The 20,324-nt window shown below is 44.8% G+C and overlaps 1 protein-coding gene across 3 annotated transcripts in view; it reads left to right on the top strand.

Annotated features, from left to right (window-relative positions):
- The window catches only part of LDLRAD3 (low density lipoprotein receptor class A domain containing 3), a 298,023-nt gene that overhangs the window by 92,120 nt on the left and 185,579 nt on the right, over positions 1-20,324 (top strand). For all 3 annotated transcript variants that reach the window (XM_032282328.1, XM_032282327.1, XM_032282326.1), the window contains exon 2: positions 1,899-2,045. In XM_032282328.1, the coding sequence (XP_032138219.1) occupies positions 1,958-2,045 (88 nt within the window). In that variant the 5' untranslated portion in view covers positions 1,899-1,957. The remainder of the gene's footprint in view (positions 1-1,898; positions 2,046-20,324) is intronic.

Genomic DNA, 20,324 nt, shown 5'->3' with positions numbered 1-20,324 from the left:
TGATGAAAGCTCATTTTCAGTAATGAAACATGTATGTGCATTATTAATTCTGTATAATGCAGCAGATGGTCTACAAGGGAAATTCCATGGCACCAAGGCTGATGGGGTGTTGCTTGCCTATGACGGCGTCCCTTGCAATTGGTTGTTGTCCACCTGTTCTAGTTATACAATATTTTTAGTATCACCCCAGTGGTACCATCACCAGACTACAGAGTTAGTGCTCATCTGTGTTTGGAGAAGCCAGGGAACACTTCAGAGGAAAGGCAACATATTTTTTTGTTGTTTTGTTTTTGTTTGTTTGTTTATTTTGAGACAGAGTCTTGCTCTGTCACTAGGGTGGAGTAGAGTGGCATGACCTTGGCTCACTGTAACCTCCACCTCCCTGGTTCAAGCTATTCTCCTGTCTCAGCCTCCCAAGAAGCTGGGGATTACAGGCATGTGCCACCACACTCAGCTAATTTTTGTTATTTTAGTAGAGACAGGGTTTCACCATGTTGGCCAGGATGGTCTCTTATTTCCTGACCTCGTGATCCGCCTGCCTCAACCTCCCGAACTGCTGGGATTACAGGTGTGAGCCACCGAGCCCGGCTGAAAGGCGGCATACTTGTTTGTTTAAGTGCGTGCAGGGATTTACTAGGAGACCCAGTGGGTCGAAGGGCATCCCTGGTAAAAAGAATAGCACACATAAAGGATAGCGGCATGAAGGAGGATATGATGTTAGGGATCCGGAGATCTAGAGATGCTTCTCTTTGGTAAGGTTTATAAAAGAGAACTGTGACCCCTCTCTTTTCCTGCTACCCCCAGGCAGGTCTAGACATCCCTGTTCTTATTTTGCTGTGTGTGCCTTTCCAGCCTCAGGTATAAGCACTACCCATCATCTCTGTATCTTTAGAACATAGCACCAGTATCTGGTCATAAGTGTCCAATAAATACTTATGGAGTGACTCAGGAAGGAGCTATGGAGCTGTGGTGTGCTGAAGGACTGGTCTTTTTATTTTTTCCTGCTTTTCCCCAAAACTCTTTTACTCACATGGCTCCTCATTTCCAGCCATTGATCACAAGGGCTCAGACTGATCAGACCTATCAGAAACTGGCTCCCTTGAAAATCTGCCCCCAGGGTCCACTGGTAGATGAACTCAGCACCCTGCCCACCTCCACCACCACAAGGGCTGGCCTTCTCTGTTTGCCCGAGGGTTGGCTGTTTGGGGTGGCGCCCTTGGCACTTTATGACCACGTTCAGTGGAGTTGAATCTGAAGTTACAGCTTGGTTCTCAGCCTCCAGTAACTCTTGGCAGGCAATTCCATGACCTTGGGACCCTCTTGGAGATTAGAAATCCCGAGTTCAAGATTCAGCACAGCCTTTTCTACCTGTGCGACCTCAGGCAGGTTGGTTTTATAGGTCTGGGCTTCTGTTTCCTAGAGTGAAATGATCTCCCAGTATTCCTGCCAACTTGGCCCAACTTCAAGGATTCTGTGATTGTAAGGGCTGCAGAGTCTGAGGCCGGGAAAGATCTTGCAGTTCCTAGTGCTGGAGACATAGGGAGTCCAGTGCTCACTCCTGTCTAGAATTTTTAACCACTGCTGATGGCCAGAAAAGAACGTTTGAATTTTATTAGCAGTCTTTGATGGAGAAAGAAAAAAAGTCTGTGAATATCCATTTTGTGCCTGACATTTAAGTGTGTTTGTTCCCTGTATTTCTCCATTTAGCCCTCTCAGAATCTCTGGAGGTGGAGTGGGGCAGATTGTTAGTCCATTTCACAGGTGAGGAAACTGAAGGTCAGAGAGGTTGAGTCACCTACCGGAAGTCTCACCTGTACCGAACCACACATGTTTCAGTTGAGGAGCGCTCAGGTCCCTGCTGTTGCTGTGCCGTCTGACCTGTCCCCTCTCTTTGACAGAGAGCCAGCTCCTCCCCGGGAACAACTTCACCAACGAGTGCAACATACCAGGCAACTTCATGTGCAGCAATGGACGCTGCATCCCGGGCGCCTGGCAGTGTGACGGGCTGCCTGACTGCTTCGACAAGAGTGATGAGAAGGAGTGCCGTGAGTGGCCTGGCCCTTTGCTGGGGTGGGGTGGCAGCCATCCTGGGGCAGAGGGGAGCAGGTCCTGAGCTGGCCTAGACCCTGCACGCTCTGCTTGCTGCAAGCTGGTGGTGTTGTGCCTCTTGCCAACAGTCTTGTCGTCTCTGCTGTATCTCCGTCTCAGAGCCGCATGCTCTGTGCAGACACAGGGCTCGTGGTGGATGTAGAGCCAGTGCTTTGAGAGAGCAGAGGTTTTACCATCAGGCTCTATCAGTCCCTACCATGGAGTCCCGTCCTTGCCTTCACTTTATGTATGAGCCATTTGAGAATCCCAGAGGTTATGTGGCTGCAGCATCTTAAAACCAGCAAGTGGCACATGGGCCGTGGGAACCCAGAGCTTCCTGACTCCCAGGTCCGTGCTGGTGACCATCTTACAGAGCACCATGGAAATTTCTTGAGGATTAAGTGAGGTATAGCATCCTGCCAAGTATCCAGCATGGAGTTGGCACTGAATACATTGTAACGTGCATTCCCCTCCCCTTTTCTCTGCCGATAGATATGACTTGAGCCTTTGCTGGGGATGTCACCTTCTAATGGGCATCACCAGGATCAGAGGGTTTTGTGATCCTCCCCAGCCCACCTCCTTTTCAGCCCTTACCTGTTTTGTGCCGTCGAAACATGCATGAGATTTGGGTTGATGATCATCTATGAGAAAAGAAGGGCTGGGGATGTGGGTTGAGAGGGGTCCATGGTGTCAAATGATCCTGCTCCCTACCCTGCAGAGGTATATTCCTCTTCCTCTTCAGAGTTTGCCTCTGCAGAATGAGCTTGGCCATGGTGCCCTGTGTGCACGTCCTCCTGGGTGCTCTGGTAGGTAGGAAATATGACCGGCAAGTGGTGGGCACAGGGTTTTCTCATGGGGGATTGCCGTGAGACCACATGACTGGATGATGGTTCCTGGCTCTTTCATGTGCTTTGGGGCACCAGGACACGTGGCTTCTCTGATAGGAGAACTATGTGTCCTGGCTCTGAGCCTGCTGTCTCCCTGGAAGCCAGCTGCGGAAATGGCTGAGGACAGGTTCATCATTTAAACTTTTTTTTTTTTTTTTTTTTTTTCTGAGATGGAGTTTTGCTCTGTCACCTAAGCTGGAGTGCAGTGTTGTGATCTTGGCTCACTGCAACCTCAGCCTCCCAGGATCAAGCAATTCTCCTGCCTCAGCCTCCCAAGTAGCTGGGATTACAGGCACCTGCCACTGTGCCTGACTAATTTTTGTATTTTTAGTAGAGACGGGGTTTCACCATATTGGCTAGGCTGGTCTCGAACTCCTGATCTCGTGATCCATCCGCCTCGGCTTCCCAAAGTGCTGGGATTAAAAGCATGAGCCACTGTGCCTGGACAACCATTTGAACTTTTACCATATCCGTGACTGGAATTTGGGGCCCAGTCTGTTGACGCACAGGAAAAGGCACTGGCTTTGCAGTTTACACACCTCTGGAGCAAGCTGCCACCTCTGAAACTGGCCTTTCGCCCATCCAAGGGGTCCTGTGTCCCCAGTGCCTGCTCCTGCCCTTCAGAGAAGTTTTCAGGATGGGAAAATTGGGGAATGTGTTTTTTGGGGAGAATATTTCATACTGTTTGTTACATGTGATCTTTCTGAAATGATCACTATACATACCGAATTTTTATTTGTGCAGAATTTTTTGTTTGTTGTTTTCAAACCCAGGCTGGAATGCAATAGCATGATCACAGCTCACGGCAGCCTCGTCCTCCTGGGCTCAAGTGATCCTCCCACTTTGGCCTCCAGCTGGGACCACAGGAGTGCGCCGTCATGCCTGGGTAATTTATTTTTTTTTTGTAGAAACAGGGTTTTGCCATGTTGCCCAGGTTGCTCTAGAACTCCTGAGCTCAAGCAATCCACCTCCCTCTGCCTCCCAATGTACCGGAATTGCAGAGTACAGGTGTGAGCCACCAAGCCTGGCCTGCAGAATTATGTTTTAAAAGTATGTCTATTTTAGCTTTTCTCTGTTTCTAACATGGCTTCACAATTACCAGGGATGTAACATTTGTAATCTGAGCAAGTGAGGTAGTATGTCTGATCTCTGTCGTCTGTCTGGTTTTGAGGGTTTATTGAACACTATACAAGTGTGCCAAGTTTTACCGTGTCCATGACTGGAATTTTTGAGATGTGGTGTATATTTGAACTTTGTCAAATGCACATTGCTGTTAGCCGGTCTGGGAATATTTGGCACATGATCAGTTTCTGAAAGAATGCAGGATTAAGGAGTTGATTCCCAAATTGTATTACCAGCTTTGTCAATAGCAGCTGCGTGAAATTAGGGTATTCTATGACATTCTGTGTCCTCTGTCACTCCAGTCTCATGATTTTAGAATTCATGCTCAAACTGGAAGACATGGTGGAGAGCAAATATATATATATATATATATATATATATAGATGTTGCTGGCAGCTGCCTGGAGCTGCTTGGTTTCGTTTGGAACAGGCTCGTTTTTGGCTATTCTCCATTATTTTTTTTTCCTGACTTCCTGCCCTTAGCCCCCAAGTGTGGTGGAAATTTGAGTGACATTTATTTAGTCTTTTGAGCAAAACATAAATAAAAAACCATACACCCCAAACATACATTAACCTCTCTCTGTAGCCCTTCTTTTTTTGTCTTTAAATTGTGAAAACAGAACATTTGAAAGTTTATACACTAGAGAGAAGAAGAAAAAGTCCCTTTTCTAGAACAAATTTTACTTTTGTTTAAAATTTCTTACATATTCCCTTCCAGCCTAGGAGTTGAGGGTGTGAGCCCTGGAGAAGGACGATTTGTGTCAAAATCTGAGCCCTTCTTCCCCCTTAGGGGGCTGTGTGATCTTGGGAAACTTACCAGAATGTTCTAAACTTTAGCCTTTGGGAGGATTAAAAAGAATTCTTTAACCTCCTGGTGCTTCAGTTTCCTTCTCTCCAAAATGGGAGGTAATAAGGCTTCTGATACTTACTTAACATGGTTGTGAAGGCTTAACCTGTGTGAAGCACGCAGCGCTGTGCCTGTATACAGTAAGTGGCTTGTAAACATTAACTATTATTGGTTAAATCTGTACCAACTATTTTATGTGGTCATTGCCATGGGGAAATAGGGTTCAGTTACCTGCTTTTTCCTACTTAACATTAGAGGCCCTTGGCCACATTCTATATTGAGAATTCACAGTTGTGTTGAGAGGCCGCCTAATGCTCTGTCAGGTAGAGACGCTGTAACTTGACCATCCCTCTATTGTTGGCTGTTCCAGTCTCTTCTGCACTTTAACTTTGATCAAAATGTTTAGGATCATTTCAGGAACTTATGCATCACCAGATGACAGAAATATACAATGGTTTCAGCCAGAGCCAGGGAGGGTAGATAGGGCTGAGGTCTCCAAGGTGACCAACTTGACCATCTTTTTGAGGCTGATGGGAACGGGGGATGTGGAATTCCTGCCATCTTCCCGGAGTGAGGGAGACTGGTTCTGTGTCTTGCTCATGAGCCACAAAGCCTTTTCTCTGCTTCTTTGGAGCAACTGGGTACGTAAGGGGAGGTGAGTGAAGGAGGCAGTGTTCTCGCCTCGAAGAGGTGATTGTTTCAAGTGCTCTGTGGAGCGTTGGCATTGGGAAGATGATACGCTTCTTAAAAAAGAGAGAATTCTTGCCCTTTTCAAAGGGCAAGAAAGATCCTGGAGAGATGTGTCATGGTGGAATATAAGGCAGTGAGCAGCTCTTCTGTATCCACAGCAGAGGAAGGATTTTCATCAGACAGGAAGAAATTTTTTTTATCGTGAAGGTAATAAGATCACATATTGTAAAAATGGAGGGCAGAGAAAGAGAAAATGCATCTGTACTCAGATCCACTATTGGCATCCTGGAAGTTTTCACTCAGGCTTTTCCCTAGTGTAATCACCAAGGGTGTACAGTTTTATATTTTGACATTTTTTCATGTGGCATTTCAACCTGTTAAAATTTTTATGTTTCTCCTCCTGGTTTTCTCTTTAACATTTTTATTGCCATTAACTTGCTACAATATGGTTTATTTACAAATAATTTGACGTTTCTCTTATTTCCAGCTTTCTACTATGGGAAGCAGTGCTCACTTGTGAACAGGAGGGTGGACATGAGTTTCCCTCTGTTTTTGAGAAATTTGCTTAGGCTAAATTCTCAGAATTAAAATTACTAGGTTGGAGGGAAGGCGCCTCTTCTGGCTCTTGACACTGACTGCCCACTTGTTTTGCTAAAGGTTTGCCCCAGTTTGCTGGCAACGTATGAAAACTATGACTTTATTTTAGTCTTGGCAGCACTGGGTAACATCTTTAAAAAATATTTTTCTGGTTAATTTAATCATTGAAAACAGTTACTTTAAAAAAAAATTATCTAGTGAGATTGAGTAGTTTCCCTTACCTCTACTTACTAATTTTATTTTTTGTGAGATACCTATTGATGGACTAAAATTAATTTCCAGCTGAGTTAAGACATTAAATTTTCTGCCTCTTGAATCTGTAGAAGAGGTTCATTTCGGGACACTTTGAGTATATTCCTTTTCTTGGCTAGTGGAATGCCTTCAATGATAGTTTTATCCAAATAGCTTTTTTTAGAAAATAAAAGGAATAAAGATAATGTTTTAGAAAAACAAGGACGCTCCACGAAAATCCTGATTATGAGGAGAGCTTATTAGAGCTGCCTCTAGTCCACATGATCCCAGGCATTTTGCATTCTATTGATTCATTTGATCATCACAGAAGCCTTATTAGTAAGGGGCTGTTGTCATTTCTAGATGAGGAAATTGAGCCGTAGAGTGATTACACACAGCTTGCCTGTTGGCCCAGAAAATAAGTCTCCATAACCTTCCTCCATCAAAGACCCCCAGCGGGATCTTTCAGTCTTTTTCTACAGTTGTCTTTTACCCTGCTGAAATGGAATCTTACTGTTATCGTGACATATTATCATGTTGAACCTGCTTTTTAAAAACATTCTAAAAAACATCGATAATGGTTTCTTATGGAAATGACTTTAGATATGGCTGTTAGTCCCGGGCGTCTCTGAAATGTGTTCCTTGAAGAGACTGTCCTTTAATTAGTGCTGCCCTCTGTAATAAAGCAGCAGCCCAAATTTCCAGAACCCACAAGGGACCGGGAGTCAAGGGCCTTAAGATCTTTTTCCAGGTCTGTATCGATTTTAGCGACTGTCTCTCTGTCCTAACCAAGTGGTGTGGGGGGGATGTTTGGGCTCCTCCGTCCCAAGGTGGTTCATTTTCTCCTTTGGAAAGTTACACTGATTGATGTCTGATTAGGCATGTACAGGCCTGGCCCTTTATGTTTGGTGGGTGTGTTTGGTGGGTGGTATGGAGGAGGGATACATTTGAGAACGTTGTCAAATGATAAAATATTAACAAATCTCCAAATCCAGAGACAGAGAGGTAGATGCAAAAATGGGATTTGAATTTTACTTGCTTTTATTGTCCCTGACTGCTTCTTGAACATATTGCTCTGGTGTGAAGGTATAAATCCATGAGATAGGGTTGAGAGGACTAGTTTGGGAAAACGGTCACCAAGAAATATAAAAGAGCAAGAAAGCTGGGGTTGTGTGAAATTGTTCAGGCTTTACTCTTCCTTTTTCCTTTTTAGCATCTTCCTCATCTTCTGCCTCTAGGTGGTGCCACCTATATTTTCTTTTGACCTCTCACTACAGGGCAAGTAGAGATGCAGGGGGTGGGGGTGCAGCGGTGGGCGGGGAGGAAGCTGGATTCTGAGTTATCCTATAACTGAGCTTTACCAGGAATTCAGCTGTTTCTCCAGGGCACCTAATGCTGGCTCCACACACAAAATGCCGCTGGAAATCAGGAAGCTTTCATAGGATGGATAGAGCTTGCTGCCTCTTCTCTTGAGCTGTTCTGTCTGTTCTCAAAGAAGGGGATGTGTTGGCTGATGGGCTGTGGCTTAGGGAGGCAACCTGTCAGTCATTGTGTGCAGCTGCAGTGGGCTCAGTTCTCTCATCACTGTGTAAAAAGCAGAACTGGCATAACACTGTCATTTTGGGTTGAATTGTAGCCCAGCCTTCCTCTACAACTTTCCTATGTTGAAGTCCTAGCCCACAGTATTTCAGAATGTGACTTTATTTAAAGATGCGGTTTTATAGAGGTAAGCAAGTAAAAATGAGGTCATTAGGTGGGCCCTCATCCAGTATGACTGGTGTCCTTATAAAAAGGGGAAATTTGGATACAGCAATATGTACAGAGGGAAGATGATGTGAAGACTTGTAGCAAGGAGATGACTATCTACAATCCAAAGAGAGGGCCTGGAACAGATGCCTCCCGCACAGCCCCCAGAGGGAATCACCTCTGCTAACACCTTGATTTCAGACTTCCGGCCGTCAGAATTGCCAGACAATGAATTCTGTGGTTGAAGCTGCCCAATTTGTGGTACTTGGTTATGGCAGCCCTGGCAAACTAATACAACCATCAACCTATTATTATAGGCTGGGCATGGTGGCTTATGCCTGTAATCCCAGAACTCTGGGAGGCTGAGGCAGGCAGATCACTTGAGCCCAGGAATTTGAGACCAGCCTGGGCAACATGGTGAAATCCCGACTTGACTAAAAATACAAAAATTGGCCAGATATGGTGGCAGGAGCCTGTAATCTCAGCTACTCAGGAGACTGAGGCACAAGATTTACTTGAACCCAGGAAGTAGAGGTTGCAGGGAGCTGATATCGTGCCAGTGCACTCCAGCTTGAGTGACAAAGTGAGACCCTCTCTCTCAACAACAACAACAAAAAACTCAGAATTATTTTATGGTGAATGATAACTTGCTGCAGCTAACAGGCTGCCATCTGTAGACATCCTGCTTTCATTTTTTCCTTTAACAATTTGCAAGTAAGAATGTCACTGTTATTGGTCACATTGTGTCTTCCAAAAGGATATCGGATATGTTGAAATCCAAACCCCTGGTATCTCAGAATATTTGGAAGTGGGGGTCTTTGTGGATGTAATTGGTTAAGATGAGGTTGTACTGGAGTAGGGCGGGCCTTTAATCCAATGTGAATGTTGTTGTCATAAGATAATAATATGAAGATATGAGGGAACAAGACCATGTGACACAGAGGCAGAGACTGGAGGGAGGCACCTGCAAGCCAAGGCGTGCTGAGGACTGATGACCACCACCAGAAGCCGGCCTCCGCCCAGTCCATGTGGGCCTTTTATTAACCCCCATACTGCCCAGCCTCTCGGGAAGAGTCACGCTCTCTGTTTCTTCTGGAGGCCCACTGCTTTTTCATATGAGTGAGATGTCCATTTTTTTTCCCTACATCTTGGTTTTTGGCAAGCCAGTGTTAAGTGCTGAATTCCAAAGGCCTTCTGAAGGAGTTGAGCCTCAGAAAATAAAACTGGCACTACAGAGAGTCTAGACAATATCACCATGGTTTAAAGGTCTGTCCGTTAAACACTTCAGAATCAAAAGACAGCACTTATGGTATGGAGGAAATCCAAGACCTACGAATATTTAGCAATGTGTCTTTTCTCATTGAGTCATTCTGTTTGTATTTGGTTTTTAAATGTCTCAGCTAATTCCTGGCATGACCCCCACTTCACTAAATTTCTTTAGTTTTAAATGTAAAACCATAAATCCTGTGGTTAAAAACAGGGACCTTGGGGCCAGACAGTATTGAGTTCTCCCCCCAGTTTCCATTCATGACCTGTGCAGCCCTGGGTGCTTACCATGCACCTGTTTTCTCATCTGTAAAATGGAGATAATAGCAGCGCCTATCCCAGAGGTGTGATATTTCAGGGGTGATATTTCAAACATCTAACAAGTGCTGTCTCCGGGCCCTAAGCCAGTTAGAAAGGAGTGGCTTTAAACAATAGGTATTGTTTCCTGGTGCAGACAAGGTGAAGATCAGCTCTGTGAGTCTGACATGAACTAATGTGAGGCTTGTAGCTGGTACCTGGTGTTAGTTAAGCATTCAGTGAGTGCTAGCTGCCCCTGTTCCCTCAAACACATGTATGCGGGTGACATTTCCTGGCCAGCACAATGCTGGGAGTTACCACTCCCCTGTTCCCAACACCTCCCTCCACTCCCAGGACTGCACTCCCCACTCTCACGTGCAGTCTTTTCCTGCTCTTAATTTGAGATCCTGTGCCATGGAAACACCTTCATCTGCTAGGTCAATATCTGCTTTTCACTGCCCCGTCTTGAACACACATTCATGAGCTTGCATGAAATAGCTTTTAGCTTAGAGCCCCAGGGAGCCAGCCAGATGCCCAAACTGGTGCAAAAGGAAAGGAAACAAGCATTTGAGGGCCTGAGGTGAGCCAGACTCTTGAGGTTGCAGGGAAGGAAGCGTGGAGGGACCTCCTCTGTATTCAGATGGGGACCTGTGTCTTAATGGACCTGCAGTAGGCGCCCACCCCCAGAGTGGCTGCCATCAGCTGTTCTCAGCTCTGCTGGAGCCCCGCACAATTAAACACCTAAGTGGATCTTAATGATGATATTTTGCTTCAGTGCTCAGGCTTCTCAGCCTCCATGAGTATGTAATCCTCTCCACCTTCGCGACACTGGCCTGAAGTCAGCATCACTCTTTGTGGTCGTCAGCATAGAACTTGCAAAAAATTACTGTCTTCCTGATCCCCTCTTGCCACTCCAGATGTACTCTTTGTGCCCTGTGGCCTATGGTGAGGACAGAGTTTGAGTTCAGATGTTGGAATCACAGCATGAAGTTTTAGGTGGGCATCTGATCGGCACCCACCTACATATGGATGTTTCCAGGTTGTCAGGCTACACTTGACATAACATGCACTTGACCGTAGGCAAACTTTTCTTAAAGGCCCCTGGTAGATTTTTGAAGATGCTGATAATTTTACACTAGGTGGAGAAGTACAAAGTGCTCCAAATCTTTCCGGTTTTATTAGTTTCCTAGGGCTGCTATAACAATCTACCACAAACTGGCTGGCTTAGAACAATGCATATTTATTATTTCACAGTGCTGGAGGCCAGATGTCTAAAGCAAGGTGTCGGCTGGGCCATGCTTCCTCTGAAGGTTCTAGGGGAGGACACTTCCTTGCCTTGTCCTCACTTCTGCTGATTTGCTGTCTGATATGGTTTGGCTGTGTCCCCACCCAAATCTCACCCAATTCCCGTGTGTCGTGGGCGGGACCTGATGGGAGGTAATTGAATCATGGGGGCAGGTTTTTCCTGTGCTGTTCCTGTAATAGTGAATAAATCTCATAAGATCTGATTTTTTTTTCATTAAAAAATGTATTTCAATTGTTTTTGAGGAATAGGTGGTTTTCGGTTACGTGGATAAGTTCTTTTTAAACTTTATTTAAGTTCTGGGATATATGTGCAGAACTTGCAGGTTTGTTACATAAATATACATCTGCCATGGGGGTTTGCTGCACTCATCAACCTGTCATCTAGGTTTTAAGCCCACATACATTACATGTTTATACTAATGCTTTCCCTCGCCTCAGCCCCCATTCCCTAGCAGGCCCTGGTGTGTGGTATGTCACTCCCAGTGTCCATGTGCTCTCGTTGTTCAGTCTCACTTATGAGTGAGAACATGTGGTGTTTGGTTTTCTGTTCCTGTGTTAGTTTGCTGAGAATGATGGCTTCCAGCTTCATCCACATCCCTGCAAAGAACATATCATTCTTTTTTATGGCTTCATGGTATTCCATGGTGTATATGTGCCACATTTTCTTTATTCAACCTGATCTGATGGTTTTATAAATGGGGGTTCCCTGTACAAGCTCTGTTGCATGCCTCCATGTAAGACGTGGCTTTGCTCCTCCTTTGCCTTCTGCCATGATTGTAAGGCCTCCCCAGCCATGTGGACCTGTGAGTCCATTAAACTTCTTTTTCTTTATAAATGACCCAGTCTCAAATATGTTTTTATTAGCAGCATGAGAATAGACTAATATACCGTCCATTCTTGTGTTCTTTGGCTTGTAGATGCATCAGTCCTCTCTGCCGCCATCATCCCATGGTGCTTTCCCTGTGTCTCTGTGTTTCTCTGTCCAAATTTATTTTTTAAGGACACTGATCATTGGGTTAGGACGCACCCTAATCTAGTATAACTTCATCTTAACTTCATTATATCAGCAAAGACCAAATTTCCAAACATAAGATTACATTCACATGTCCCAGGGCACTGTTCAACCTGCTACACTGGGTAGATATTCAGGAGGTAAAGCTCCTAGTGACCAGCAGCTACCATCGGAAGAGGCCTTTACAAATTCGGCTGCTTTGTGGTCCCCATGCTGTGTGGATGCTTATTGCCTTCACTTGGGAAGTATTGCTGTTAATTGTTTTATCTCTGCCTTTGTAGCATGGAGGTTATAGAACAGAACCAAGTGTGTCAATAAAACAGGAATGATTTGAAAGCCTAAGAAGGATGATTCAAATGAGAAAATAAATAAATATGTATATTTTAAAAGTCAGCTGGATGGACTCTTCTTTTCTTGTGGCATCTGATGCCTTCATTTGGCCACTTCCATACTATAAAGGTACGCTAAATGCTAGTTAGTGTGTGTGGCAGCCTGTGAAAGTTCTGTGCTTTTACTAGCCCTGGGGTTGAAGGGGCTGCTGCGGATTAAGCACGGTGTTACCAGCTCTCTGCTGTCCAGCCCTGCTTGGAACCTGGGACGGCTCCAACTGGGGGGCCCAGCCAGTTTGGACTGCAGTCAGGTTTTGTTTGTCCTGCACAAGGGCACTAAAAACAAGAATTAGTTGCCAGTGTTTATAAAGTGAGAGCTTACACATAAAAAATAGGATTATCAGATTTTCTTGAGAAATCAGATATTAGTTTAGTTTTTGTGCTCACAGAGAACCATGTCCATTCTGCATCTCTCTTGCCTTTCATCATCTTACTCATTCTAAGGCCTCCAGTGTTTTTTAAATTCTGAGATACACATTTCCCCTGCACCCCCCGCCCCCCGCCCCGCATTTTCCAGTGGGCTAAGAAAACAGTGTCCTAATTTAATTGGCATAGTTGTTTGTTTTTTAGTTGTACATAAAATAGTGGCATGCTTTGCATGCAGTGGCATCTTGGATTCAATGAAATACACTGATTTTCTCTTATTGTTAGCATATGATGTTTCAGCCAACGGTGCTGAACATTTCCAAACAGATAAATGCACCATGTGGGTCTGTTTTCCTTTGGGTGCTGTACTTAGAGGATAGCAGACAGGGTGCAAAGTGAGAGGGACCTGGCTCTGCAGCCACACTGCCAGCGTTGAATCCTGGCTCCATCATCTGGGAGCTGTGCACCCTGGGCAGGGTACTTAGTCTCATTCCTCATGACTCCCATGGCATTTTTTATGAGGATTAAATGAGCTGATACCTTGAAAACCCTTCAGTCAGCAGCTGGCACAGTGAAGCACTCCATCACTGTCAGCTGTACTCTTCCTGGCAGTGTAGAGATCCCAGCTCTGCCCCTAGCTAGTCACTTCTCTTCTTGGAATCTCAGTTTCTTCATCTGGGAAATGGGAGCAGATGTGAAAAGGGGCAGGGTGAGAACACATATGAAAGTGCTAGTGCCTGGTGCATAGTGGGCATTTAATATGATATGCCTTCCCCAGGGATGCATCATGCACTGTAAGGGAGAGCCTCCAGGGTTGTTAGAGAGTTTTTGATCCAGGCTCCTTCATGTGTCAAAGATGAGCTGGATGATGCTCCGTAGATTCTCCTTTCTAACAGGTGACAGTTCTGTTTCAGAAATACTGTGGATGTTCAGGTTGATAGCACATTAGTCAAAATTAGCATCTCCCCTTCCCTGAACCATTTTTAGGAGATGGAATCCAGGGAGCTCATGATAGTTTAGTTCTGAGGAGTGGGCTGGGGGACAGCCTAGGATGGGGAGCCCCACTCTAAATACAATGCTTTCGAGTTCCCATTGACACCCCACCCACTGCCCAAGAGGTGAGAAGAATCAGACTACCTACCTGGGGTCCTAGTATCTTCTCTCCTGGAGCTGGGACAGAAGACCCAAGACTCTGGTTGGGAAGAAGTTGAGTCAAGTGTATTGGGATTAGTCTTCCTAGAGCCTAGAGAGAAACTGGGAGGAACTTATCCAATTCGGTACCTTCCAGGAGAAGAGTGACTGTTTCATTTCCTGAAGTCACGAGATCGCCGGTTCTTAGAAAATGTGTTTCATTATTTAGTTAACTCTCCTATCACATATCCCTGCTGGTGCCATTCTAATCCTATTCTGGTGGTGACAGGGAGACTTGGATGCCATCTGCGAGAATCCCGCCAGGCCTCTCCCAGCTCCTGTGGTCCCTCCTAGGTGATAGCAGCTGTTCTTCGGGACCTACCACTGCTTTCTTGGAAACTACCAATTTAAATGCCAATATTGTTACCAGCTGAGAAGTGAGTGGCACGGAGTCGTCTTAAAGCCGTCTTTTAAACCAGGTCTTTTGCACAAATACCATCTTCATTCCATCTCACCAGCCTTCTTCCCCACTTCCAGCGAGCTTAATTATCCTCAGCACTGTGTGCTGCTTTTTCTCTGCCTGCAAGGGGAGAATCTTAATGAAATAGCTCTGAGCTGGGGGTGGCATGTTTCTGTGTTTCTGGAATGAGTGTGGCCAGGTTGCCTGGGCCCCTGTCATTCCAGCATTCTCTCGTTACCAGGACTTGGCTGTAACTGCAAAATATAGTCAGTGGTAACAGGCTTGGTAATTGCTAATAAAATTTAAATGGCTGCAAAATCACAGAACATCAAAAAAATTTTTCTCCTGGCACATCCAGACAAATCTTGCTGATCCAACTTAGGGTGTGCAGTCTTTATTTTTATTTTTTAATGCAGACTTGCGCTTTTATCTGTGACATAGCTAGTGTGCAATTGCCAAACAGCTTTTTAAAAAAATCATGAGGCAGATGAGAAAATAATAATTAAAAAAAGAGGATGTAGTATGTTCATATAATGCAGACACGTGACAAGGGAGCTTCTTTCACTAGTAACATTTGAATATTAGTTTTCTAAAGGTTTAGAGTGGGAGGAGATGGGGGTAGAGAATCTTTGAAGTCAAAAGGTAACTGCATATCCCTCTTTAGAAAGCATTTCAGAAACTTTAGCTTTTGACATGGTTAATGCCGTGCCCTTTTCAGATCACTATAAGAGTAGTCACATAAAATGTAGGGAATGTCTTAGGGCCAAAAGGCCGTTGTGTCTTCTAGAATCAGTGATTGGAAAGTAAAGGACTTAGATAGGTTACATTGAAGGTATTCCATGTTCTGTAGCACTGCAGAGCTTCAGGTTCATTTCCAGTGGAGTCAGAGACTCCACTGGAAAGCATAATTTGCATGTACCTGAGTTGTTTCTATCATCCATGCCCTTCATTTTGGTGGGATAAGCATGGAGAGACAAAAAAAAAAAAAAAAAATCAGTGTCTCAGATGCTCCGTGGGATTTAAGTATGTAGGGTCTGAAGACCAAGATCTTGGCTGCGGCTGTCTCTTGTTAAGTGAAGGGTTGTTTGCTTCTCCTGCTCTTTTGGGATCTAGCAATAAAGCCTGTGATGTTTACTGACCTCTGAGAGGGAGGTGAGGAGAATGGAGCCGAACATTTTGTTTATTTGGAAGAAGGAGGAAGAGAGGCCATCCTGTTGCCTGCTCGAATCACATAGAGAGCTAAGGCAGAGTGCTTCAAAGATGGATTGGACATTGTTGAAGGAGTAGGTGCTGGTGATAAGGAGGTTTCCATGATCCATGTTTTCCCTTGGCTGTTTTGAACATTTTAGCCAATGGCAGGTGAACTGTAGCAGGATCCTGCTGGTAGCTGTACCTTTGTTCCCGAGCCTGTACAAGCCCGTCATCATCACTCTGCTGCACGTTGTAGACGTTGTCCTGTTGAGCCCTGGGCAGTGCCTGCTTTTTGATGCTCAGACCACATATTCACATTGCTGTCAGTCCCCAGGCAGCAGGGCAGGCAGGCTGGTGGGCCACTAAGTGAAGCTGTCAGATGACGGAGCAGATGGCCCTGAACATGGTGGGTTTCTGCCACTTGTCTGACATTAAAATCCAAACTGGGTCTGTTCCCAGTTCCCTGGAATGGAGGCCACCGGCCAAACTGATGCTGTGAAGGGAAAGATGAGTGTAGTTCGGTGGTAACAGTGCTGGCTGCCTTGATTCGAGGCCTGGCTGCTGCATCGTCTCCGTTTCTTGTCACTGCTGCCACTCAGAGCCTATACTGAGTGTCCCTTTAGATGGGTGTAGAGTCGAAGACCCCTGCTTTATTTCTCCATTTAATCTTCTCAGAGTGCCAGTATCTTAGTCCATTCAAATACCACTAGCTGGGTGGCTTTTAAATAGCAGCACTTATTTCTCCCAGTTCGGACGGTGCGGGGGAAGTCCAAGACCAAGGCACTGACAGATTTGGTGTCTGGTGAGGGCTCGTGTCCTGGTTTGTCGACAGCCGTCTTCTTGCTGTTTCCTCGTATGGTGCAAAGGATGCCTGAGCTCCCTTGGGCCCTTTTTTATAACGGCACTAATCTCATCTAACCGCCTCCCAAGAGCCCCACCTCCTCATCCCCTCATATTGGAGACTAGGGTCTCAACAGAAAAATTTCAAGAGGACAAGAACATCCAGTCCATTGCAGGGTGGAAGAACTTTCATGGAAAAGGAAAGCCTAAACACAGCCTTGAGGGTACAGAGACAAGAGGATGCTGCGTATTTAGGCCTGCCCCTGGTGATTCCTGTGGCTGGTGGGAAGAAAGAGGAGAGATTTCGGGGGGTGTCTAGAGAAGTGTGTGGTGGGTCAGGCAGGCAGGGCCACATAGGCCAAGGGAAGGAAGTAGCTGTGCACTTAGTTGTCAACATGGTCCAGAGTGTAGGCTCCAAAGTCAGATCAGTGGGTCAAGTCAGGTTCTACCTCTTCCTAGCTTTGTGATCCTGGACAAGTTACTGAACCTCTCTGCACCTCAGTTGCCACATCAGTAAAATGGGATAGGAATAGTTCCTTTGTCACGGACTGGTGAAGATTAAATGACTCTCTGTAAAGCTCGTAGAAAAACACCTGCGCTACAGTAAGCATTCAGTTAAAGTTTGTTGCGCTTCTTGACATTGTTTCATGCTTTAAATTCTTCTGTGTAAAAGTCACGGTAAAAGAGTTGTAAATGCTTGCCTGCCACCATCTGACGGTCACCAGGCTAACCGTAATGACACAATTTGCAAATGTTCTGAATGAATAAAGGGGTACTGGAGTGTTATCTTGGTGGCTCAGCATGGTGCTGCCAAACAGAAAGAAAAGGAAAAGAAAAATGAACTAAGTTTTGAGTTGTCTCTTGAATAACCACAGAATAAAGGGCTAAGCTCTTTGCCACCTCAGGCTCCTGGGCTCTTAGGGACAGTGCCCAACCAGTACTTTCTAAAGTGTGCTTGATGGGTCACCTTACTAATTTGTTAATGTAGATTTGGGGGTACCTCAAAATCTGCTGGAATAGAATTCTTAGAAGCAGAGCAGAGCCCAGGAATCTGGATCTGAATGAGCAGCCCAGGGGAGTCTGGTGCTCACTCTGTTTTGAAACTCATCTGTCCTAGGAATAGGCTAAGTCTCAATGAGTGAGGAAGTTGCTTGGACAAATCTTACATTGCCAGCCTCTTTTGATGTCTGGGTCGAGGGGCCATCTGGCAGAGCATTCCTTCTGCTAAGGCCAGGCAGACACGCTGCATTTAGTAAGCGGCCTCAAAAGCAAACTGTTTTGAACAGAGAGTGCCAAGTAATGGGATGGCGACATGATACGGGTTATTGCTTTTAAAGCTCTTTCATGTGTATTATCTCCTAAAGAAATTGAATAGATCGCAGATGCTCTCATTGTAATGCCCATGAGAGAAAATGACTTTATCTGAGCCAGAAATGAAATTCTCAGCAAGAGGTGCCTGTCCCTTGGAAATTTAACAAATATTGCCAACAAGATTATATCCCTGTTAACAGTGGGTGTCTCAGGAAGGTGGGATCATGATAATTGTTGTTTTCTAACATCATCTTATTTTTGCATGGGAGGTGGTGTGTGGAGTGCTTGAAAATAACAAGCTTGGCACGGGCCAACCTGGGTTTGTCCTAGTTCCTTTGCATACTGTACATGTTATTTAATCTCTCTGTACCTCAGTTTCCTCATCTGTGAAATGAGGTAATAATAAAATATTACCTACCACCTAGAGTTTAAACACATTTATACCTTTTAAGTGTTTAACAGGTATTAACAATGCTTAACCCTTCTTAGCTGTTGAAAAGAGTTAGCCATTGTTATTAACAATGTCATCTTTAAGTACATGCAACTGGTAGTCCTTGGACCATAAAGAAAAACTAAAGCATAAAGAAAAATGCTGCCCAGGTCCTAGAAGCTGATATGTGAAGGGTCTGGCATATCTGTCATAAGGACCAATTGGGATTTGCTAGGACCCAGGTTTCTGATTTGGTGTCTGATTTTTTTTTTTTTTTTAATTTTTGCAGTGAGGAGCAGGACTCCTCACAGTGTTTTTCTAACTGTGCTTCTTGGAGTGCCAAAGGGAGAAAGGAGAGCGCCTGAGCGACGGGGATTGGAGTGTGGACCCTTTTCCTTGCTGAAAGCAAAGCAGCTACAAGCCTATTTTTTAAAAAAATATCTATTGGACTTGAGATTTGATTTTCACAGAGGCTTCTGTAGTAAACAGACAAAAGGGTTGATTCCTACTGGACTCATTCTCTAGGCAGCCTTTTTTTCCTTTCTTTTTTAAAATCTCATTTTGACATCTGTGATTCCAAAGACAGCACCATAATTGTCTTTTTCCAGAATAGAGCTCACTTACAACTATCACAGCATGGGAGTACTCTGAAATTTATTTCTCATAATGAGCCAGAATTTCTCTTCAATCCTTTAAAGGTAGCTGTGAGTGTCTTAGGCACTAATGAGCTCCCTGTTAATAGAAATGATTGGGCTTGCAGTGGTTTCAGGTCCCAGCTTCACTCATGACCGGCTGCGTTGTGTGGCTGGGTAAGTCTTGCCACCTGTCCAAGGAATAAATATGAGGATGCATGCAAAGTGCTTGGTACAGTGCCTGGCAGGCATCAGCCTTGGCTGCCAGCAGCAGCAGCAGCAGCAGCAGCAACACTACTCTTTTAATAATTAGAAGTGACTGGTGCACATCTGCTTGGAATCCTCTTCTCATACTCCAGAAGAGTCTTCTGTTCATGATTAAGAATGATTTTTAGATGATGCCATTAAGATCTCTTTTCAGTGCCCTTGACATTGTGAATGGGCCATGCACTATTAGGAGATGAGCCTTTCACAGTTTCTACAGGGGCTGCCTGGAAATGTTGTGTGAGCATCTCCAAGAAGTTGTAGACATGTGACTCTTATAAGGAGTCACCCTAATGCTAGCAGTGAACTATGCTCACAGGTAAGACGATGGATGGGGTTCCCTAAAGTCCATCAATCTTGCACTCTTCCCTTTGCCTTGCAGGGTGTATTTCAGAAGAAAACATAAACCGCGGATTGTATAATCATCCTCTGACGCAAACTGAACATTGGCAAGTGTGAGTGATTATGAAAACAATGCATATATGAAACACAATTTCCCTGCACTCTCTGTTTAACGTTCCAGGTTGTGTGCCAGGATTCCACCCCCACCCCCAATTTTCTGCATTTCAGAAATATTTTGTTTTTCATTCCAAACAGTGGGAATACAAAGGCAGGTTTGTGTCATCACCTAATTTGTTAATTCTGCCAGGCTTTTTCTCCCACAAACCAGCAATCCTTTTTGAAGTCTTATGTTTAAGGCTGGCCTTGAGGGAAATTACATAGGAGAAACATTGTATTTACCCTCTGTATGACTGCAGAGGACTTGAGCAAATCAAAACAAATAAACAATTTTAAAAATAAAACAGTGCCTCTGTAAGTGAATTCCAGAGTAGACTGGTATGCCATAGCTGAGCAAGGTAGAAGAGCAGTTCTTCTTGACCTTGTATGGAATCTAGAGCCTGGGGTTTTACTTTACTGAGCCTTCTTTTCCTTCTAAACAGAAACAGGCCCTCTGGCGTCTTCCCAGAGATGCTGGTTTTTTACAGGTTCGACATCACTCAGTTCTTTGATTTTTCTGCTGATGGAAGTACAGAAATGTAAAACATCAACAGAAGCTGCTGCTTAACAAGAATGAAGATGGATGGATAGATGGATGGATGGATGGATGGATGGATGGATGCATGGATGATGGATAGATGGATGGATGGATGGATGCATGGATAGATGGGTGGGTGGATGGATGGATAGGTGGATGGATGGATTGATACATTGATGGATGAATG

The sequence above is a fragment of the Sapajus apella genome, unplaced genomic scaffold (assembly GCF_009761245.1).
Source record: "Sapajus apella isolate SASKATOON/1434 unplaced genomic scaffold, GSC_monkey_1.0 scaffold14, whole genome shotgun sequence".
Classification (NCBI taxonomy): domain Eukaryota; kingdom Metazoa; phylum Chordata; class Mammalia; order Primates; family Cebidae; genus Sapajus; species Sapajus apella.
Note: the sequence above shows the minus strand (reverse complement) of the source record. Positions and strands in the feature narration are given on the sequence as shown.